The sequence below is a fragment of the Hesperophylax consimilis genome, chromosome 1 (assembly GCF_061612785.1).
Source record: "Hesperophylax consimilis isolate HC1 chromosome 1, BYU_Hcon_1.0, whole genome shotgun sequence".
Lineage (NCBI taxonomy): Eukaryota > Metazoa > Arthropoda > Insecta > Trichoptera > Limnephilidae > Hesperophylax > Hesperophylax consimilis.
The window spans coordinates 37994625-38013893 of NC_142836.1; the positions used below are offsets into that span (position 1 = coordinate 37994625).

At 33.4% G+C, this 19269-nt stretch overlaps 1 protein-coding gene across 2 annotated transcripts in view; it reads left to right on the top strand.

The window, feature by feature from the left end:
• spz5 (spatzle 5 Toll-1 receptor) overlaps positions 1-19269 on the top strand; it is a 65547-nt gene that overhangs the window by 22156 nt on the left and 24122 nt on the right. For both annotated transcript variants that reach the window (XM_089638668.1, XM_089638676.1), the window contains exon 3: positions 10945-11267. In XM_089638668.1, the coding sequence (XP_089494794.1) occupies positions 10945-11267 (323 nt within the window). The remainder of the gene's footprint in view (positions 1-10944; positions 11268-19269) is intronic.

Here is a 19269-nt window from a genome sequence, read left to right on the forward strand (position 1 = left end):
GTTTTTCGGATATTTTAAAATTTTATTTCAAACGACAAAGATAATTTTTAGTATTATTGCTTACAATTATTGCTTATAATTATTTGGGTACCCAGATATATCACCACAATGATAATTCATCATAACTTAAAAAAGTTATATAAAGTTATGGAAATTGATGAAACAAAAACTTTATTAACTTGGTTAAGTAGGTTAGGTTAGGTTAGGTTTGTTTAGATTAAAAAAAAAAATTTTTTCATCGTTTTTAATGACTTTAGATATATCACTTTTTAAAAGTGTGTTGAATTGTCACTGTGTTGAGTTATCATGGAACCAATTATTTGTTATCCTTTATGCTACGCTTTATGCTACCCTGTCTTATAAACATTAGTTTATCGTTATAAATAAAAATAATAATATTTGACAAGTCAAAATATTTCACCAAAAAATATAGATATAATATGTCTCGACGCCATCTAGTGGGAAATTTAGCCCTAACAAAGCCTTTCCTACAAAAAAATTAAGTTGGTTGTTTACAGGTGAAAAAAATATAATAAGCAGTAATTGTTGATTGAATTATTTGGCAGGTTGGAAATAAGCCGACATAGCTCAGTGGTTCAGAGCACCTGACTAGACATCAGAAGGTACGAGTTCAATTCCCGTTGGCGGCATTTATTTTTACTCGGGAGATATTTTCAGTTTGTATTGACATTTCAGGCGACTAATTATTGCTTATTTACTTGTTGTAATTTTTAGCATTTTTAATTTTGTCGTGCATAGCCTTGTTTTGGCTTCTAGCCTTTTATGTTTTCAAGAGCATAATAGTTCTTGACACCAAGATGGCAGTTTCATATAAAACACAAAATATTTAAATATGATTTAAGATTTTCACGGCCAAAAGTATTTTTGTTATTTGTTTTTGGGGTATTATGCCGTGTTGCGCTAACTCCTTCTTTAGCCAACGTTTCGGACAGCATTGCAGTGTCCATCATCAGGGCAGATGTCTTATTTGAGGTTGTGTTAAAATGTGAGCTTAAGTATGAGGTTGTGATACCGTGTTGCCAGCTCCAACCCTCTGAGCTAACATTAACGTATCATTTTTTTTATTTAAAGTGGTTTTCTTCGTTTAGCTCTGGTGTATCCGTCAATTACCGGATACCAAGAACTATTAAGCTTAGCTCCATCGTCTCTATTAATGTTTACGGGATTTTTATGAATTTCAATGGCCTCCGTAATCAGCCGTGCTCTATAAGTTTTCGGTCTCCCCAGGATTTCAGGAACAAATCCAAAGTAATGCCCGGTGTCAATCAAATGCTCGGCAATTGCCGATTTGTCAGGGTGGCCGAGTTTACAAGCTCTGAAGTGTTCCGAAATTCTTTTGGAGATAGTCCGCTCTGTCTGGCCTACATAGACCTTGTCACATCCGGAACAGCTGAGTTTATACACTCCATCTGTTTCCAGAGGAAACTTAGTCTTTGCAGACCTCAGTAAGTCCTGTATCTTTGTTGTTGTTCCGAAGACAGTCTTGATATTTTCCTTTCTCAAAAGCTTGGCAATTTTGTCTGTCACATTGTGCACATAAGGCAGGAAGGCACAGCCTTTCGACTCTTGTTCAACTCTGTCTTCGTTTGGTGCAGATTTGGCTCTTATGATTTGCCTTGTCTGACTTGCTGGGTAGCCGTTACGCTCCAGTGCATCGGTCAGCTTCGTAAGTTCCGCTCCGATTTTATGTTCTTCGCATATTCTGGTCGCTCGGGTCACCAATGTATGGATAAGTCCTCTCTTCTGCGCTGGGTGGTGGTGCGAATCAGCGTGTAAGTACCGATTCGTATGGGTTGGTTTCCTATATACAGTATGCCCTAGGCTACCATCCTGTTTCCGCATCACCTCCACATCTAGAAAGGGCAGGATTTTATCTTCGTTTTCCAGTTCCATTGTGAATTTAATTTTGCTGTGGAGAGAATTAATTCTCTCCACAGCAAAATTAAATTCACAATGGAACTGGAAAACGAAGATAAAATCCTGCCCTTTCTAGATGTGGAGGTGATGCGGAAACAGGATGGTAGCCTAGGGCATACTGTATATAGGAAACCAACCCATACGAATCGGTACTTACACGCTGATTCGCACCACCACCCAGCGCAGAAGAGAGGACTTATCCATACATTGGTGACCCGAGCGACCAGAATATGCGAAGAACATAAAATCGGAGCGGAACTTACGAAGCTGACCGATGCACTGGAGCGTAACGGCTACCCAGCAAGTCAGACAAGGCAAATCATAAGAGCCAAATCTGCACCAAACGAAGACAGAGTTGAACAAGAGTCGAAAGGCTGTGCCTTCCTGCCTTATGTGCACAATGTGACAGACAAAATTGCCAAGCTTTTGAGAAAGGAAAATATCAAGACTGTCTTCGGAACAACAACAAAGATACAGGACTTACTGAGGTCTGCAAAGACTAAGTTTCCTCTGGAAACAGATGGAGTGTATAAACTCAGCTGTTCCGGATGTGACAAGGTCTATGTAGGCCAGACAGAGCGGACTATCTCCAAAAGAATTTCGGAACACTTCAGAGCTTGTAAACTCGGCCACCCTGACAAATCGGCAATTGCCGAGCATTTGATTGACACCGGGCATTACTTTGGATTTGTTCCTGAAATCCTGGGGAGACCGAAAACTTATAGAGCACGGCTGATTACGGAGGCCATTGAAATTCATAAAAATCCCGTAAACATTAATAGAGACGATGGAGCTAAGCTTAATAGTTCTTGGTATCCGGTAATTGACGGATACACCAGAGCTAAACGAAGAAAACCACTTTAAATAAAAAAATGATACGTTAATGTTAGCTCAGAGGGTTGGAGCTGGCAACACGGTATCACAACCTCATACTTAAGCTCACATTTTAACACAACCTCAAATAAGACATCTGCCCTGATGATGGACACTGCAATGCTGTCCGAAACGTTGGCTAAAGAAGGAGTTAGCGCAACACGGCATAATACCCCAAAAACAAATAACAAAAACACAAAATATTTTTCGCACCACCTATGTAAATTTGGTAATTCGTGAAAATTCCACCTATATAAAAAGGTCTGCGTTTTAAGGAAAGGAAGTTCTGAAAAAAAATGTGTGGAGTGTCGAAAGTATAAATTTATACAAAGCAAAAATATCTAATACAAAGCAAAGCGATGATTGGTCGAAAAAGTCAGGCTGAAGAGGTAAAAGGCCTCAACTAGCCTCTCCCGATCCGATCCACCACGCGGTTGTTGGGCAGACGAATCCTCCGCCAAGATCTGGACAAACCTCACTCCCATGAATGCAGCACCCCTGTTAAGTCCTCAAACATAGCAAACCACTCGGGGTGACCTCTGGCAGAGGTGTTGGTTATCCAATGTTTGCTTGCGGTATCTAACCACCTCCGAAATTGTAAATACTCCGAATAAAGAAATTAATACAGTACGTTTGCACCTCATTCCACCAGTTGGAACGATTTAGGTACTGCTTTTACATAATCTAAACGTTTAAAATGGCTATGGTCAGTGGCCAGATTTGGATGATGATAGCCTAACTTAGCAACTGTCTTCTTCCCTTACTGCTTCCGAGGAACGGCTGCTTGGCCTTTTTCACAAAACTTAAATTTGGACTTGAGGCCAAAATACCCAACGCAATTAAATAATTATTTTTTTAATCAAAAGTTAGAGCAAATATATATTTCGGAATTGTGCTATTATCATGTACGGGAATATACATTAAAAAAGCCTATCATATATTTCTTAGTTTTTAACAACCAGTATTCCTAGTTTAATCGGCTTCTTTTCAGTTATATTATAATATATATTTACTGCGGGTATAAATTATATCTCAGCATTATCTACTAACAGAGAAGTTCACTAAACACGTAATCTTAACAGAAAAGCAAACAATTCAATAATTGGAAAATGTTCAGATTCTAATAGCTCGTTAGAAATATCACATTATATTTGAAATTATTTACATTTCACACAAAGCACATCCATTAGTTTGAATATTATTTATTAATAACAAAGACGGAGAAGAAAATTAAGTAAACACATTTTACTACCATTGTATAGATATGAAGCTCTAAACTTTGAAACTGTGCGATTAAGGCGATGCACTACGTCGTGTAATATTTTAAATTGAGCCGCTATCAATAACAACCCTTACGTAGATGGCGATACGGTTTAAATTCCCACTTAACACCATCCGCCTGTTTTGATTTATGCAAGAAAAAAACATGGCCAAAAAGTGGCTTTTATTTTATTTTGTGGATGTTCAGGCATAAATATATTTTTTTCCGATCATTTTATAAATAAATTAATTTTCCACATTATACAATAAAATCATAACCGAAAATGGGTTCGTAAGTAGGAAATTTTGAACTTTAAAGCAGTTTTCATAGGCTTTATACATTATTTTTTTCTGGGCTTATAAAAAGACTTATCTAAAAACTACTTGATTATTTCAAAGGCCAAGATGTATTCTACTCGCAGTATTTAATTAAAGCATCTGAAACATTTCTAGGCGACCAAATTTTCAAACCTAAAACCACGTGATTTTGCATTACTACGTATGGCATCGCCTTAAACTGTTTTAGACTGAATTAACATTCTGACGTTTTTTCAACTTTACACAACAAGAAATTCGGTGGTTTGAAGACGGAGAAAATAATTATTAAGTAAATTTTGAAGTTAAGCGTCGTTATTGTAGAAAATTTATTGGTAGACAGGGTACAGAGTGGAAACGTTAAAAATATGTTTGCTATCAGGATAATTAGGAAACGAACAGTACCATAATACTATTAATAATACTAATCTCGGTTGTGATCCTATCTGTCTGTCCGTAACACCGGTTCAATGAACTCTAGAACCATCGCTTTGAATTAAAGTTTAAATTTCAAATTTGTAATATTTTGTTTCTTTTTAAGTATTTGTTTGAAGAATTCAGACAAGCGATAAAGTATCTACCTACCTAATATAATGTTTTAACAGAAAATTATGTAAAAATAAATTATAGATCTGCCCATTCGAATTATGAATTATACTGAATTGTGTCTCGTGTAACGTCACGAAACATCGTTGCATACGTTTTACACAAGTTCGAATTATGAATTATACTGAATTGTTTCTCGTGTAACGTCACAAAACATCGTTGCATACGTTTTACACAAGTTCGAATTATGAATTATACTGAATTGTTTCACGTGTAACGTCACGAAACATCGTTGCATACGTTTTACACAAGTTCGAATTATGAATTATACTGAATTGTGTCTCGTGTGACGTCACGAAACATCGTTGCATACGTTTTACACAAGTTCGAATTATGAATTATACTGAATTGTGTCTCGTGTGACGTCACGAAACATCGTTGCATATGTTTTACACAAGTTCACTTTGAAAGCTCATAATATCGTAATTTTTAGAGATATCGAAAACTAAAAGTCTGAAAGTTAATAATAATATCGGCACGACTTTAACACCCGTAAATATATTAAATAAACTCACAACTTCTTCTACTAAATATTTTAATTGGGATGGTCCGATGCTCTGTATGGAACCCGCTGGCACAGCGCGGGTGTAAATTGTGCACCCTAAAGTTTAAGTTTAGACTTATGGAATTCAATACTACGTTTGTGCGAAAGAACTATAAAACAATACATGATTAATTCTATGGATCATTTTAGATTGAAATCGGAGAATTAATATAATTAACTGTAACAATAAACCGAAATGTCATTGCGCGTATAACATAATGACTATATTATTCTCTCTTCTGACATTTCAGTTTTCACACAAATGGCCGCGGGCGAATGTATGTAATTGTCAGAAGTTGAGAGAAAAAACGGTTGCGATATTCTGGAATTTTACCATCGTCAAGTCGTAAATTATTATCCAAGAGAAATGTTTTAATCCGACGTATTTTTAAAGCGTCTTCTCGCTGTATTGCACCGGTGTCACAAACAAATAATTAGGCAGAAAGAATAAATATATAACTAGTTATTGAAAACGTTTTGGCGTGTTGATCTTTTGGAACGTATTTTCGCTTAAGCGTTGTTTACACCAGATTTTTATAAATATTTACAATGTAGGTACATACTGTTGTATTCCTGTGAACAAGTCTTTATGATATTTTTTCTCGGTATCATTACTTGAAAGCTGGTTTTACTTAATCTGTCATGTATTTATTTAATTTTTTATAATTTTTATCATTATTAAGGCTCCGTAGTAAACTTTCAAGAAGAAGAAGGTTGTTTGAAAGGCAGATATGTAAATATGTATGTTAGAGGGAGCGAGCTAATATTAAAATAACTATTATCTGATAATATTATTACTCCAGCGTCTGGACGGTGTAGGCCCTGTGATTGGTCAAATTCAAATTGTGTTTAAATAAGATTTTAAAGATTAAGACACGATTTCATACTGAAATAGAATCGCCACATGTAATACGATATTTCTTCAAAAATATCGTTTCTGCTCATACAATTTTTGGATAATATCGAAGAAAATATGTCTTAGAAAGTTCATAATCCATTGGATTAATTACATTACAGTGAAAATTATCCACAATTACGTGATTACGTTTGACGTTTGACGAAAAAAGCACGCGTTAATTCAATATGGCCAATACCCGATACGCATCGCGGCTAGGTGGCCGACAGAGCGCCCCTCTGGCGGTGAAGAAACGAATCAAATGACTGGCGCGTATATTTAAATATGCAAAATTACTTGAACATCAAGCGTTTAATAATAAGATTTCTTCTGGAAGTTTAGTTCTACTTTGCAATGGCATTTTTCATTATTATTTATAATTTTTTTTTGCTTATTAATTACATCTGATTTTATATTGACATGTTTTCTAATTTCTAAAATTTCTAAATTATTTATTTGCGATGCTTTAATCCTGAGTGAAGTATTTTAAGACCTGAATTTTTTTTTTGCATATAACCATAAAACAATCATTATATTAGCGTAAAAGAAAATCTTCAATAAAGCTCTTTTAAAATGGAGCAAAAATCTCTAGAAAGATGTGTAAAGTAGCATTTAAAGAAACCCCGACTTTTTTCATACGTATAAAAAGTAAATAACACGAGAAAACGTGTTTTTATTATTTTTCGGAGTATACTTTTTTTTCTATCAAGGGAATTTCAAATAATTACCGTTTCGGTTGGGAAAATTTATTTATTTATACAGGGTTTTTACAAACGATCTCACTTATGTGAGAACAATCCAGTTATAAAAAATCAGTTAATACACAAATATTTTATTTATTTATACAGGGTTTTTATAAACGATCTCACTTTTGTGAGAACAATCCAGTTATAAAAAATCAGCTAATACACAAATATGTACAAAAATCTACTCAGACATAGGATACATTAACTTTCATTTATAATAATTATATTATATAAATAAAGATTGAAATATAAAACAAAAAAATTCTAAAATATAAAATGATATAAAAGACAAATAGTACAAAAGAATGTGTAGTGTAAAAGAGACACAAATAGAGATGCAAGTAATACATAATATAATCAATGCAACATTTTTTTTAGCAATAGCACAACATTTTTTCTGAATCCATATAAATTATCGACGAAAATGTCTACTTCAGCACACTCTCACAATCTTAAGTGTATAGATATTAACTTAAAAAATAACACATATTTTTTAAGGAGCTTAAAGACTAAAATTGTAGGACTTTGGATTAATTTATTTTACAAAGTACCTAAACCTAAGTTTACTTGCTCTAAAATTAAAAAAAAGGATTATCTGATATGGTTATTAATGTATGTGAGTTATTTTGAGAAAACTTAAAACTATACTGCGGCTGTATGCAGGAATATTCTAAACGTATTTAATTAATTTCTACGTAAGACTGATTTTGGTTTATTGTATTTAAGGTGTTCATTCTCGCTGTATTTAGCGAGAGAGTTTATTGTGGGATTAAAGTGACTATCTAGGCCAGCGTAAAACCTAGTAGCCTGTGTAAAAATAAAATCTGTAATCAACGGGACGTTGGAGTCATTGTGGAGAGTAAAGATTCTACTCCAGTTAGGTGCACTTAAAGCGAGTCTAATGCATTTATTTTGAAAGATTTGAAGTTTATTGATATGGGTTTTTGCTGCATAACCCCAGATTGGGCAAGCGTAGGAGAAACATGATCTGATGGTTGACTTATAAAGCAGTAATTTGTTGTCTGCTGAAATGTAAGACACGGAAAAAATATTATAAATCGGTAGAAATTCGGAATGCGTGGGCTTTAAGTGTAGATACCTACATTCGCATTGTAGTACAGTGAATTTTCGATTAAGTGTAACATTTCTGGAAACCTGTCGTTAAATGTACCTATCTAAATATATTTTTGTAAACCTTCGCTTGTCATACATATTCGTGTGTTTGAATTATTGGCAATGGAAAATATTCTTAAGAAAAAGAAAAACACAAGATAAACAGTAACCTTTCCATGGTTCTAAATTTGAATCATGAATGTTCACTTGTTATTTTATTACACTGCAAAAACTTATGCTGTAGCATAACATTATATAGCTACGACATAGTGGTAATAGACAGTGATAAAATAACTATAATTTAGATATGATTAGAACCGGGAATGTAGATATTGGAAAACCTAAGAGCACGTACGAGTACTCGAGACATTAAGTTCGGTTAAAACACAAGGGTAGGTTAGAAATTTGAAAATCATTAATTTTATCTTAGGTTAAGCGTGTTTTGTGTATTTTCTTTTATGTCATAAAAATAGTAATGGCGCTTAAATTAAAAATGTAACTAAAATTATACAATTTAAAAGTTATCAGGTAGGTACTTGCATATTTAGCATATACTGGAATATTATACGAGACTGACCATATTGACTGTGGCTTAATTACTGAAAATTTTTCGTAATTAAATATACCAATTATATTTCAGCTGGGACTCTGTCAATCTGTCTATAAATTTGGTTCAATGCAGTCTAGAATTTAAGTGTCATTTTCAAAATTGGAAGTGTTTGTTTGGAGAGTTCAGACAAACGAAAAGTATTAAAAATATTTTTATCAGAAAATTAATTTATTTGCTTTCGACAGAAACAAACTACCAGCAGCGCAAAAATATTGTAGGATATTTTTCGGTAATGTTCGCAGGACAATTATTTATAGATTATACAAAATAACAATAAACGTTAAAACGTGAACCTGCCGACAAGAATACCAGAAGCCCAGAAATGTGATGGGGTATTTCTATTCGGTCAAAAAAATCTCTTGATTTTTCACGTCTCTCCGTTAGTTAATTATATAGAAGCCTCAATAATCTAACGTAATAAAAAATAACAGTTAAAATCCTTTGAATGCCTTAAAAAAGCTAAATTCGTCAACGATACATCATCAACATTATTGTGGAAGATTCATTTTATGTTAGATTCGATTGTGCCCATCTCTACAATGAATGAACACCAAAATAGGCATCCATTATTTTCGTTATTGAGAAAAACTTCGTAGTATTCCTAGTGCTTTGTAGGAAGTAAGTATCCACTAGGTAGGCATGGCGCGTATTACTTCCATCCAACGGAGACTAGAGACGATGCACTCGCAAAACTATTCATTCGCACCGTACTACTCGTACTTCAACTGTAAGGTCATAGATCACAGACAGGTAGACTCAGCCAGCAGTCCAGGTGGGGGGAGAAATGTCAGACCTTCGCAACAGTCGTGCATTTCACGCAGAAAACTCTTTTGGCAACAGAATAATATAATGGAATATATTGCGAAGTGTTGGAAATAAACTTCTAAACTTTAAGACTCCATATTCCGAATTTCTACTGACACATAAAATACTTCCCTTCAACAATATAAGACTTTAAAGTGTTCAAGGGAAGTATGTCGAAAGTGTTGAAAACTTAATTTTTATCAGTTTTGTTTGATCTTGGAAGCTTAAGACTTAATTGAATTAAAATTAAGTTAAAATTAACACGGTGTCCGGAAACTCAAGTACAAGCGGGAAACTGGTAAATCTACATTACTATTGTAGTCGATTTATACTACCATTTTTTTTTTTAGTTATATGAAGAAACTTAGTCGCTATGGGGAATATCAGGTGTTTAATGTCTTTTAAAATGCGTCAAAACGTAGAGCCATTCGGAAAAGGGGAAAAATATCCCAATGCTAAGAACGATTTTTTTTTGCATTCTTTATGTAAATTGCTACGAGTAAATTGTATTACAATATTCAGATCTTCTGCTTATCGTTATGTTTATTATCTAAAGAAACTGCTATAATACTGGTTGGACAATTTTTTTTTCTTTCAATATTTACGGAATAAACATTAATAGTACCTACTGGATTAATTACCTATAATGTTTTAAAAAATAAAAATATAGACATTTGTCACATTATTACAATAACAGCTTATAACGCTTTATACGAACATACAATACCTATATGTATTTTAATTATTCGGTACAACGTACAGTACAGCATGATTAGTATAAATCATATTATTACTAAATTTTGTGTCAATCGTTCTTTAGGAACCTGGTGTGTTTCAAGTATTTGAACACACCTCCATTATTTCACAAAAATGCATCTTACCTCATTGTGAATTTTCGTATTCCGCTCGCAAAAACAATATTCTTGTATTAATAAATTATCAAACCTCTTAATTTAAAATCTCATATAATGATGATCATTATCACTGTGCTACATACCGGTGTATATGCATTAGAGATAGCAATCGGTCTGTCAATCAGACCGACCGCCTTCCTTTTCCCAGAATAAAGTAGGTTTATCAAGTATTATGGGGCATCAGTCCAGAGGTGGCTCACAAATTCAACTGTTAAGCCTACTTTGGATTTTAACAGGTTTAGCAGATGTTCACTATGGAAGAATTTTGCTAGCCCTATACAACACCTATTATATGATTAAGAAATTAATCTAAATGTTTTTTTCAGAGACCTCATTCGCCACCTGGTCGACAAGAAACAATTCGATATCTCCTCCTTGCTGAGCGACGAGACCAGGGAAGATTTCGGAGCCACCCGCCCTACTCAGGGACCCTACGGTTACGGGCCCAACTCCCTTCGCGGGGTGCAGCACATCAGCTTGACGGGGCAGCAGCCCGCGGGGCTTGGAGGCTCGCAGCTGCCCCCGCAACCCCCGCAGGCCCAGGACCACGGGTACTACCCGCAGCAGGAGAACCATCACCACCAAGGGTATCCCAGTCATCAGAACCACCCCAATTACAACAGGGGAAACTCTTTACCACCACCAAATGGTAAGTTCAGTTCAGTTTGTTTTGCTAGTATTACTAATAAGTAGATAATACCGTAAAATTGCCTTACTTTGTCCTTTAAGGCGAAGCTTAATGCTAAATCACTATTTTGATTAATCTTTATAACGAATTTGTGTAAATTATGAATAACAAAAAATATGCTTTAGATAAATTGAAGGTTTTCATATCGTTTCGCTTAAGTAGAATACAAATAAAAGAATAAATTACTCAATAAAAAATAAAAATTTAAACAACGACAAAATTTTTTTTTTTCAATAGATATGTATGAACGCGTAAAGGAAACAACTTAAAAAAATACATTATTATAGCTAAGGTTATCTGTGACCGTTTCACTGGATTAACTTTTTTGCTTTCTTATAAAATTATTTACAAAATAAATAAAAATCAGTTTTATGCTTGAAATCGAACTATTCTAGACTCCGTATGTCAAACGATTTTAATGCCTATTACCTACAATAATATAAGGTATACCAAGAATATACACATTTTTGGCTTGTAGCTTCCTCTCAAATTAAGCTTGTTAGTAACAATGCCCCAATAAAAAAGGAAGTTAATTGTACTCAGATAAAATAAATAAAATGTAAAAGCGTGCTAACATCATCCCATTAAAACATTGGTGGTACTTTTAAATGTAAATATCTTCAGTAATTACAAAATCCCTTTGTGACGTCATTGAAATAAAATACTTTGCATATACCACTATTTAATCAAAAACGAACGACATTTATACTGACGAAGAAACCATTGGTTTTGAAACATATCATTCCCTTTTTGTTAAGTAGTAACAGTAAGTTTTTGTTAAGTGTATATAAAGTATTTTATTTTCATATAATCTAATGTTGTTTCATTATTAATTTAATGATTTTGGTTCCGGTTAATGTAAGTGAAAATACAAGCAGTTTTTGTGACTGGGACAATGTTACATACCATTCCTGGAAAACAATGCCTCAATTTTTAAAACGATTTTTCTGGATTTCCATTTTTAAATAAAAATAAAAATATTTTTTTCTCGATAAAGTAATGTGTATAAGACAAAGTTTTTTATGCACGGCACAAAGGATAACAAATTATTTTAACCTAATGTTATAATAGTATTTATGGCTTATAATAATTTGTTATCCTTTGTACCATGTACAAAAAACCTTATCTTATAAACATTGGTTTATCATTAAAAAAATAATAATGTTTGACGATTCAAAGTATTTCACCAACAAATGTAGATATAATACGTCTCGACCCCATCTAGTGGGAAATTCAGAACTAACAAAGCCTTTCCCACAAATATAAAGTTGGTTGTTTACAGGCGAAAAAATATAATAAGCATTAATTGTCGATTGAAATACGTATTACGTAGTGCGTATTGAATTATCTGGCGGATTGGGAATAATCCGACATAGCTTAGTGGTTCAGAGCATCTGACCGGCAATCAGAAGGTACGGGTTCGATTCCCGTCGGCGACATTTATTTTTACTCGGGAGATATTTTCAATTTGTATGGACATTTCAGGCGAGTAATTATTGCTTATAATAATTAAAAACCAATAATATTGAAATGTAAAATTCAGCCCTATTGTAACAAAATAATAAATACATATTATTCATACATTTCCTTGCTCCGAGATGCATTTAAAAGTGCCTTTCAGAAAAATAATCGTATGCTCTTAAATGAACTTATGCCTGACATCGACATTTTATACGTGAATATTCTTGAATTCGCCTATTAATGTTATCGGAATGTAATTCTGAAAGTGTAAATATTAAATAAATACGTAAAAAGAACAAATTGTGAGGTGGGTTTGTTATAAGTGAGACACTATTACTACGAGTATATTAAAATATTTGTATATTTTTTCTATGTTTTACGATCACACCGATTATCTTCAGGGGGTAATTCACGAAAATCAAGGAACCTATAGCATAAAGTATGACTAGGCTAAAAACCTATTTTGCTTCAATTTTCGCTCTGTGTGAAAAGGATCACTACGATTATTTTTTTAGATTTCTATCATGAATAAATAACCAACCCGTGAAGTTATGTGGTCTGAACGTGAAACGCCATGTAAAACGTATTTTTATAATAAGAGATTTTCTAGTCATTCTAAAAACAATGATTATCACTAAACATATTTAGGACTCTGAAAAACTTTTATTCGTCATTACTGGATTACTTGTTGTTTACTTTAAAAACATAACTCTATTTATAACCTTAAAAATTAAGATTTTATTTAAACGAACTATGTACGAAAAAATGAAATGTTTTGTACATGTTACATTTCTGCATGCTGCATAATACTATCTAATTTAATGTAGAAGTAAAATGTCACAAAGTATATTTATAAACAACACGAATTGTTAGTCACTTGAGTTAAACAACAAGCATTCAGTAATCACATTGTATAAACTATTAGCTATTGATGGTCACATGGTAAAAACAATAACCAATAATTCAGTAGTCACGCTGCATAAACAACAAGCATTTATTGGTTATGTGGTATAAAAAAATCAATTAGTGGTCCACGGATTAAAAAAGACTGGAAAATAAAGAGACTGGTCGCATGGTATAAACTAGAAGCAATTCAGCAATCACGCTGTATAAACAACAAGTATTTAGTGGTCTTTTTGCATCAAAAACAATTATTTTTGGTCATACGTATATAAAAATAAGTTTGTCACATGGTATAAACAACAAGCTTCCCACGGTAAAACAGGCCGGTCGCATGGTATATAGAAGAAGAATTTCTGTGGTCACGCTTTATAAATAACAAAATGTTGATGGTCATATTATAGTAATAATTAAAAACCAATAAATATCCAGTATTCACGCTGTATAAACGTCGTCATATCATTTAGTGGTCACATATCATACAATACACACATATAACATAATACACACATCATATTATGTTATCATTCCCATTACCTACTTAGATTCCTAGCGAAACGGTCTACGCATTTGAAATTTCACTCTCGAATCAGAAGGTATCGGTTGTAAATAAGTTAATTTCTACTAGCTGTACCCCGCCACGCGTTTGTGTGGCTCCTAACAGAACTTTCAACAGCATTCTCGAACTTTCCGCAACCTTCTAGACTCACTGACACACTCGCCCCTCAGTTTGGAATCTTATAGAACCTTCTTAAAATTTCTCCTTCATAACCTTCTAGAGCATTCGAGAACCTTCATGAATTTTCTGGAACCTTCCAGACTCACCAACACAGTCAGCGGGCCCATTCTGAAATAATCTGAAGAATTCGTGGGCTTACCATAACAAAGCACATTTTCGTCATCCACTCCCACCCACGATTAGCCGCCCCCACCAAGCTCTCTTACTTTCGATGTGACACCCTATCTACCACCATAACCACCAGTGGGTGGCAGTGCTGGTTGTAAAGAAAATTATGCTGTTAGGGAAATACGGGTTTTCTTTTTACTATATATATTAGATTAGATAACTGAAGGCCAGAAAAAGGCATGCCTGTTCATTAGATTTTTAATTACGCTTTCAAAGACATGTCTGTTAATCTAAACGTATGCGTTAGTTCCTTTTTGGGGCACATAATTGTCTGAGCTACCAAATTGGAAGAACATTTTAATGAGTTCAATGCTGATCTAATTTTTTTCTTAATGAGTAAGAATCTTTTAATGAAAAAAATTATTCTCTCAACAATGACAGATTTTGAGTGTTGAAATGGGAACTAAGTATACAAATCTCAACATATATTTGATTGATTTTGAATGTTATTTAATACCAAATAAACTTCGGACTATGTAAAGTGGCTGGAGTATAATCGCCTAATTAAATTATTAATTTAAATATTTCATCGAAATAAAATAAATAGGACAACGTTCAGACTTGTAAAATGATTAAATTCCTACTGCTTTAATTTATAAATTCTTACGAAAAAGAACATACTTTGTAGTTTGGGCATACCGCTATTACATTCATTTTAACCACTCCTTAACCACTTCATTTTAACCACTCCTTAACTTTTTCTCATAAACCACGCATAACAGAAATACAGGTGACTAAAAAACTCACAGTGATATGATCAAACTAAATTGGTGGTTCTTTATTTATCTGTTAGTTTAGTCTTCCATCATGCAAAAGCAACACCTTCCGCGTATAATGATAGTAGTATGAGATTTCAAATAATTTCAGGTTTCTTGTATACTAAGAATGCTTATATTTCTTTAAATTATATATTTTTAAATATCTGCATTGAGGTAGTCTTTGTTCAAGTTTGCCTAATTCTAAGAGAGTCTAGAATACAACATCATATAATGCTTTTACGTAGAGTTGTATAGTTTGAAATATAGTGATAGATTGATAATTTGGCATCTCTAATGCTTTCTCTATGTCTTTTCGTATAGTAGTATGGTGTGGGAAGTCGTCTGCTGGCTGCTGCTATAACTTCTTGGATATCACCACAAACACCAGTGTGTTGTAAAATTTTGTTATGTGTCATCTTCAGCTAATTCTTACTTTCTTTTAACCGCCTCTCTTTATGGTATCGAGTGAATAATTGTGATTCGACAGACGCAGTTCGATATCGAGATTCATAAAGGTTTCGTTTGGATCGACTTGCCAATGTTTAGAAAGTTTTGAAAAATTGCGCACTAACCGTCGTCTGAACAAAGTATGGGATTGCGTGAATTGTATACAATTAACCCAAATATAAGTCATTCATAATTGGATTTATAGCAAATGTGTGGTTTTTCAGAATTGTGTCGCAGTTTTAAATTACCAAAAAACGGTTTAAGGTTAAACGCGACGCTCGTTATATTCTACGTATTCATAGATGGCGTTAATTAAAATACGTATTTTTCAAGGTATTGGTTTACAATATTAAGACAAATTATTTGTTTACGTCCGTACATAAGAAATATGAATTTGAATAAAGAGTTTTATCCGTAAAAAAACTTAATTATTTGAAGAAATTCATACAAATTCAATATTGGATTGAATCATCTGTACAATATTGTATTTATTTGCCTTTCTCGAACGAATTGAGTTTTTAAACGAACAAAACTATTTATTCATATTCATATTGCGTATGTACGGGCGCAAACAAATAATTTGTCTCAATATTGTAAAGCGATACCTTGCACAAAAGCGTATTTTAATAAAATAAATTAATTTTAATTATAAAAACGCCATCAACTCAACTTTTTATTTTGAACTATTGAAAAATTTGGAACAAAGACTATGTTTTATTTTATTCGATTTATAAAATATCATTCCAAATCACGGCAATTACTTGGTGAGTGAAAATAATCGCATTATCGCGAACTTATAGGCAAAACAAGCTGTGCAGTTTTCATGACTCCATAGCCCACCGTTTTTAAGATATTTTGTGGTTTCAGACACAAACAACAGTTTTCCCAATTAATGGTTAAGATATGTTGAATATTGAAATGAGATGCCAAGGGCGCTGTACCAAACCATTGGCCGTGAATAATCATTAAACTTTATACATTAACACGTTGTTTCACACGTATTTTAAAAACCTCGACGGATCGTATCGTTTAAAATTAATGACCTTAAGAAGAGATGTCACCTGAAAATGAATGTTTCAGACTTTGTTCTCCCGCAAGGAAGGTAATCGCTGTATTACTTTCGCGTTCGGGAGACGAGTTCCGCATACGAAATGTTCCAACGCATTACGTGCTAAGTGCGAAACGTTTCTTCTCCTCGAATTCAGATCACGCCACGGACAAGTCGAGATCTTTTTATTCATCAGCCTTAGTTTTAATTTTAAATCTGTTTATTTGCTCAAAGTGTTTAAATTGTAAAACGCTCAGGTCCAGGCGTATGGTAATATGAGATTTTATCAAAATGACCTTATGAGGACGAAATGAGGGAGCGGTTTAATTCAATTCCGCGACGTTTCTTCAAAATCTGAGATTCAAAAACGTTTATTTATTTTTTATCAGTTCACAAATCATGTTTTGGTGGGTTTATCTTGGCCGGCTTAGATTTTTCACAAAAAAACTAACACGCAAAAGACAATTTTTTGCAATAATACATCTAGTAAAAAATGGTTTGGCTGAGGATTCAACCTTCCTACCCCGGAACTGTGGTCGACAACTCTACAAATTTCGCCAAATGCCTATCAGGTAGAACCCACATTTATTTCGTGTATTAACTGCTATAATATCATCCGATTTCAGGGTCATGAGTATACGTCCGCGTAAGTATATGATTGCCACCAAATGTTTATAGAAATCATCGTCATCGACAAGCGAGTCTATCTTTCGAGTTTCAGCTCAATCTGACGTCGGGAAGTGGGTTAGTTTGAAAACATTGATTTTCAAAAAGACGTATTTAAACATAAATTACTACGGATCACGTGGACTTCAATTGTAATTTAGGACACTGAACTTGAGAACATTGCTTTTCCAGTTTCAGTTTCTGATATAATTATCAAAAAATGACGATTTTTTAACATTAATAAATAATAGTGGTTGATATGTGTGAATAAACGTTAATAGGTAAAAAAAAACATTACATAAAGATAGTGTTTATTCGACTTATCGTCTGTGGGTCTTATTCGATGTCTTCGTGGGGTGAGGTCTGTCCAGGTTGTGGCGGCGGATGCGTCTGCCCACCAGCTGCGTGGCGGGCTGGATCGGGAGAGACTGGTTGAGGGAAACCTTTCGGCCTCTCCTATCGGTTCCTTCGACCCATCATCGCCTTGCACCGCATTGGGAGGGGTGGATTCATACGTCCGTCACTCCTCAACATACTCTCCTTCGTTTCCTTAATAGGACCCTCCACACAGCATCCCCAAAGGTCACGTCGGCCCTGAGGGAAAACATTTATCAGAGTTTTAATGTAAAAATAAAACTATGCGAGTCAAAATAACGAAATGCGATTTAACATATGGTTAAAATATCAAAATCAGTTGACTGTAAGTAAGTTGGTGGTAATGAAGAAAGGGTTCTCTTAACGATAATAATTCTAAATCATGACAAAATAGTAACTACTCACGTTGTACTTTCCAAGAAATGCTATGTCAAAAACCGTTTTGCATTTAAATATCGCTTAAAAAACTCCAACTCGCATAATAAAGTGCATAAATTATACCAAATAGTATTTTGATAACGTTTCATCATTAATAAATTCTACCAAACATCATATTGATAACGTTTCATCATTAATACATTGTAATTGTACCAAACAATATATTGATAACGTGGGATCATTAATAAATTGTATCAAACAGTATATTGATAATTTTTCTTCATAAATATATTGTACCTAACAGTATATTGATAACGTTTCATCATTAATAAATTGTACCAAACAGTATATTGATAACGTTTTATCATTAATAAATTGTGCCAAACAGTATATTGATAACGTTTTATCATTAATAAATTGTACAAAACAGTATATATTGATAACGTTTCATCATTAAAACATTATACCAAACAATACATTGATAACGTTTCATCATTTATAAATTGTACCAAACAGTATATTGATAACGTTTTACCATTAATAAATTGTACCAAACAGTATATATTGATAACGTTTCATCATTAATACATTCTACCAAACATCATATTGATAACGTTTCATCATTAATACATTGTAATTGTACCAAACAATATATTGATAACGTGGCATCATTAATAAATTGTACCAAACAGTATATATTGATAACGTTTCATCATTAATACATTGTACCAAACAATACATTGATAACGTTTCATCATTTATAAATTGACCCGTATATTGTGATTAGATGCCTCTTTATTGTGAATATTTTGAAAGATTACGTCGTTCTTAAAGAAACTGTTCTTGAATTTGTGTATTTCATTTTTAATATAGTGTGAAAAGTGACTTCTGCGAACACACAATTTCGAGTGCAGAGTTTTTATTTAATATTATCGTTACAGAATTAGTTTGTTTGTCCGGAATAGTAATTGAGCAGAGGCCATTACCTCCCGGCCATCACGGCTGTACTTTGAAGTATTAATT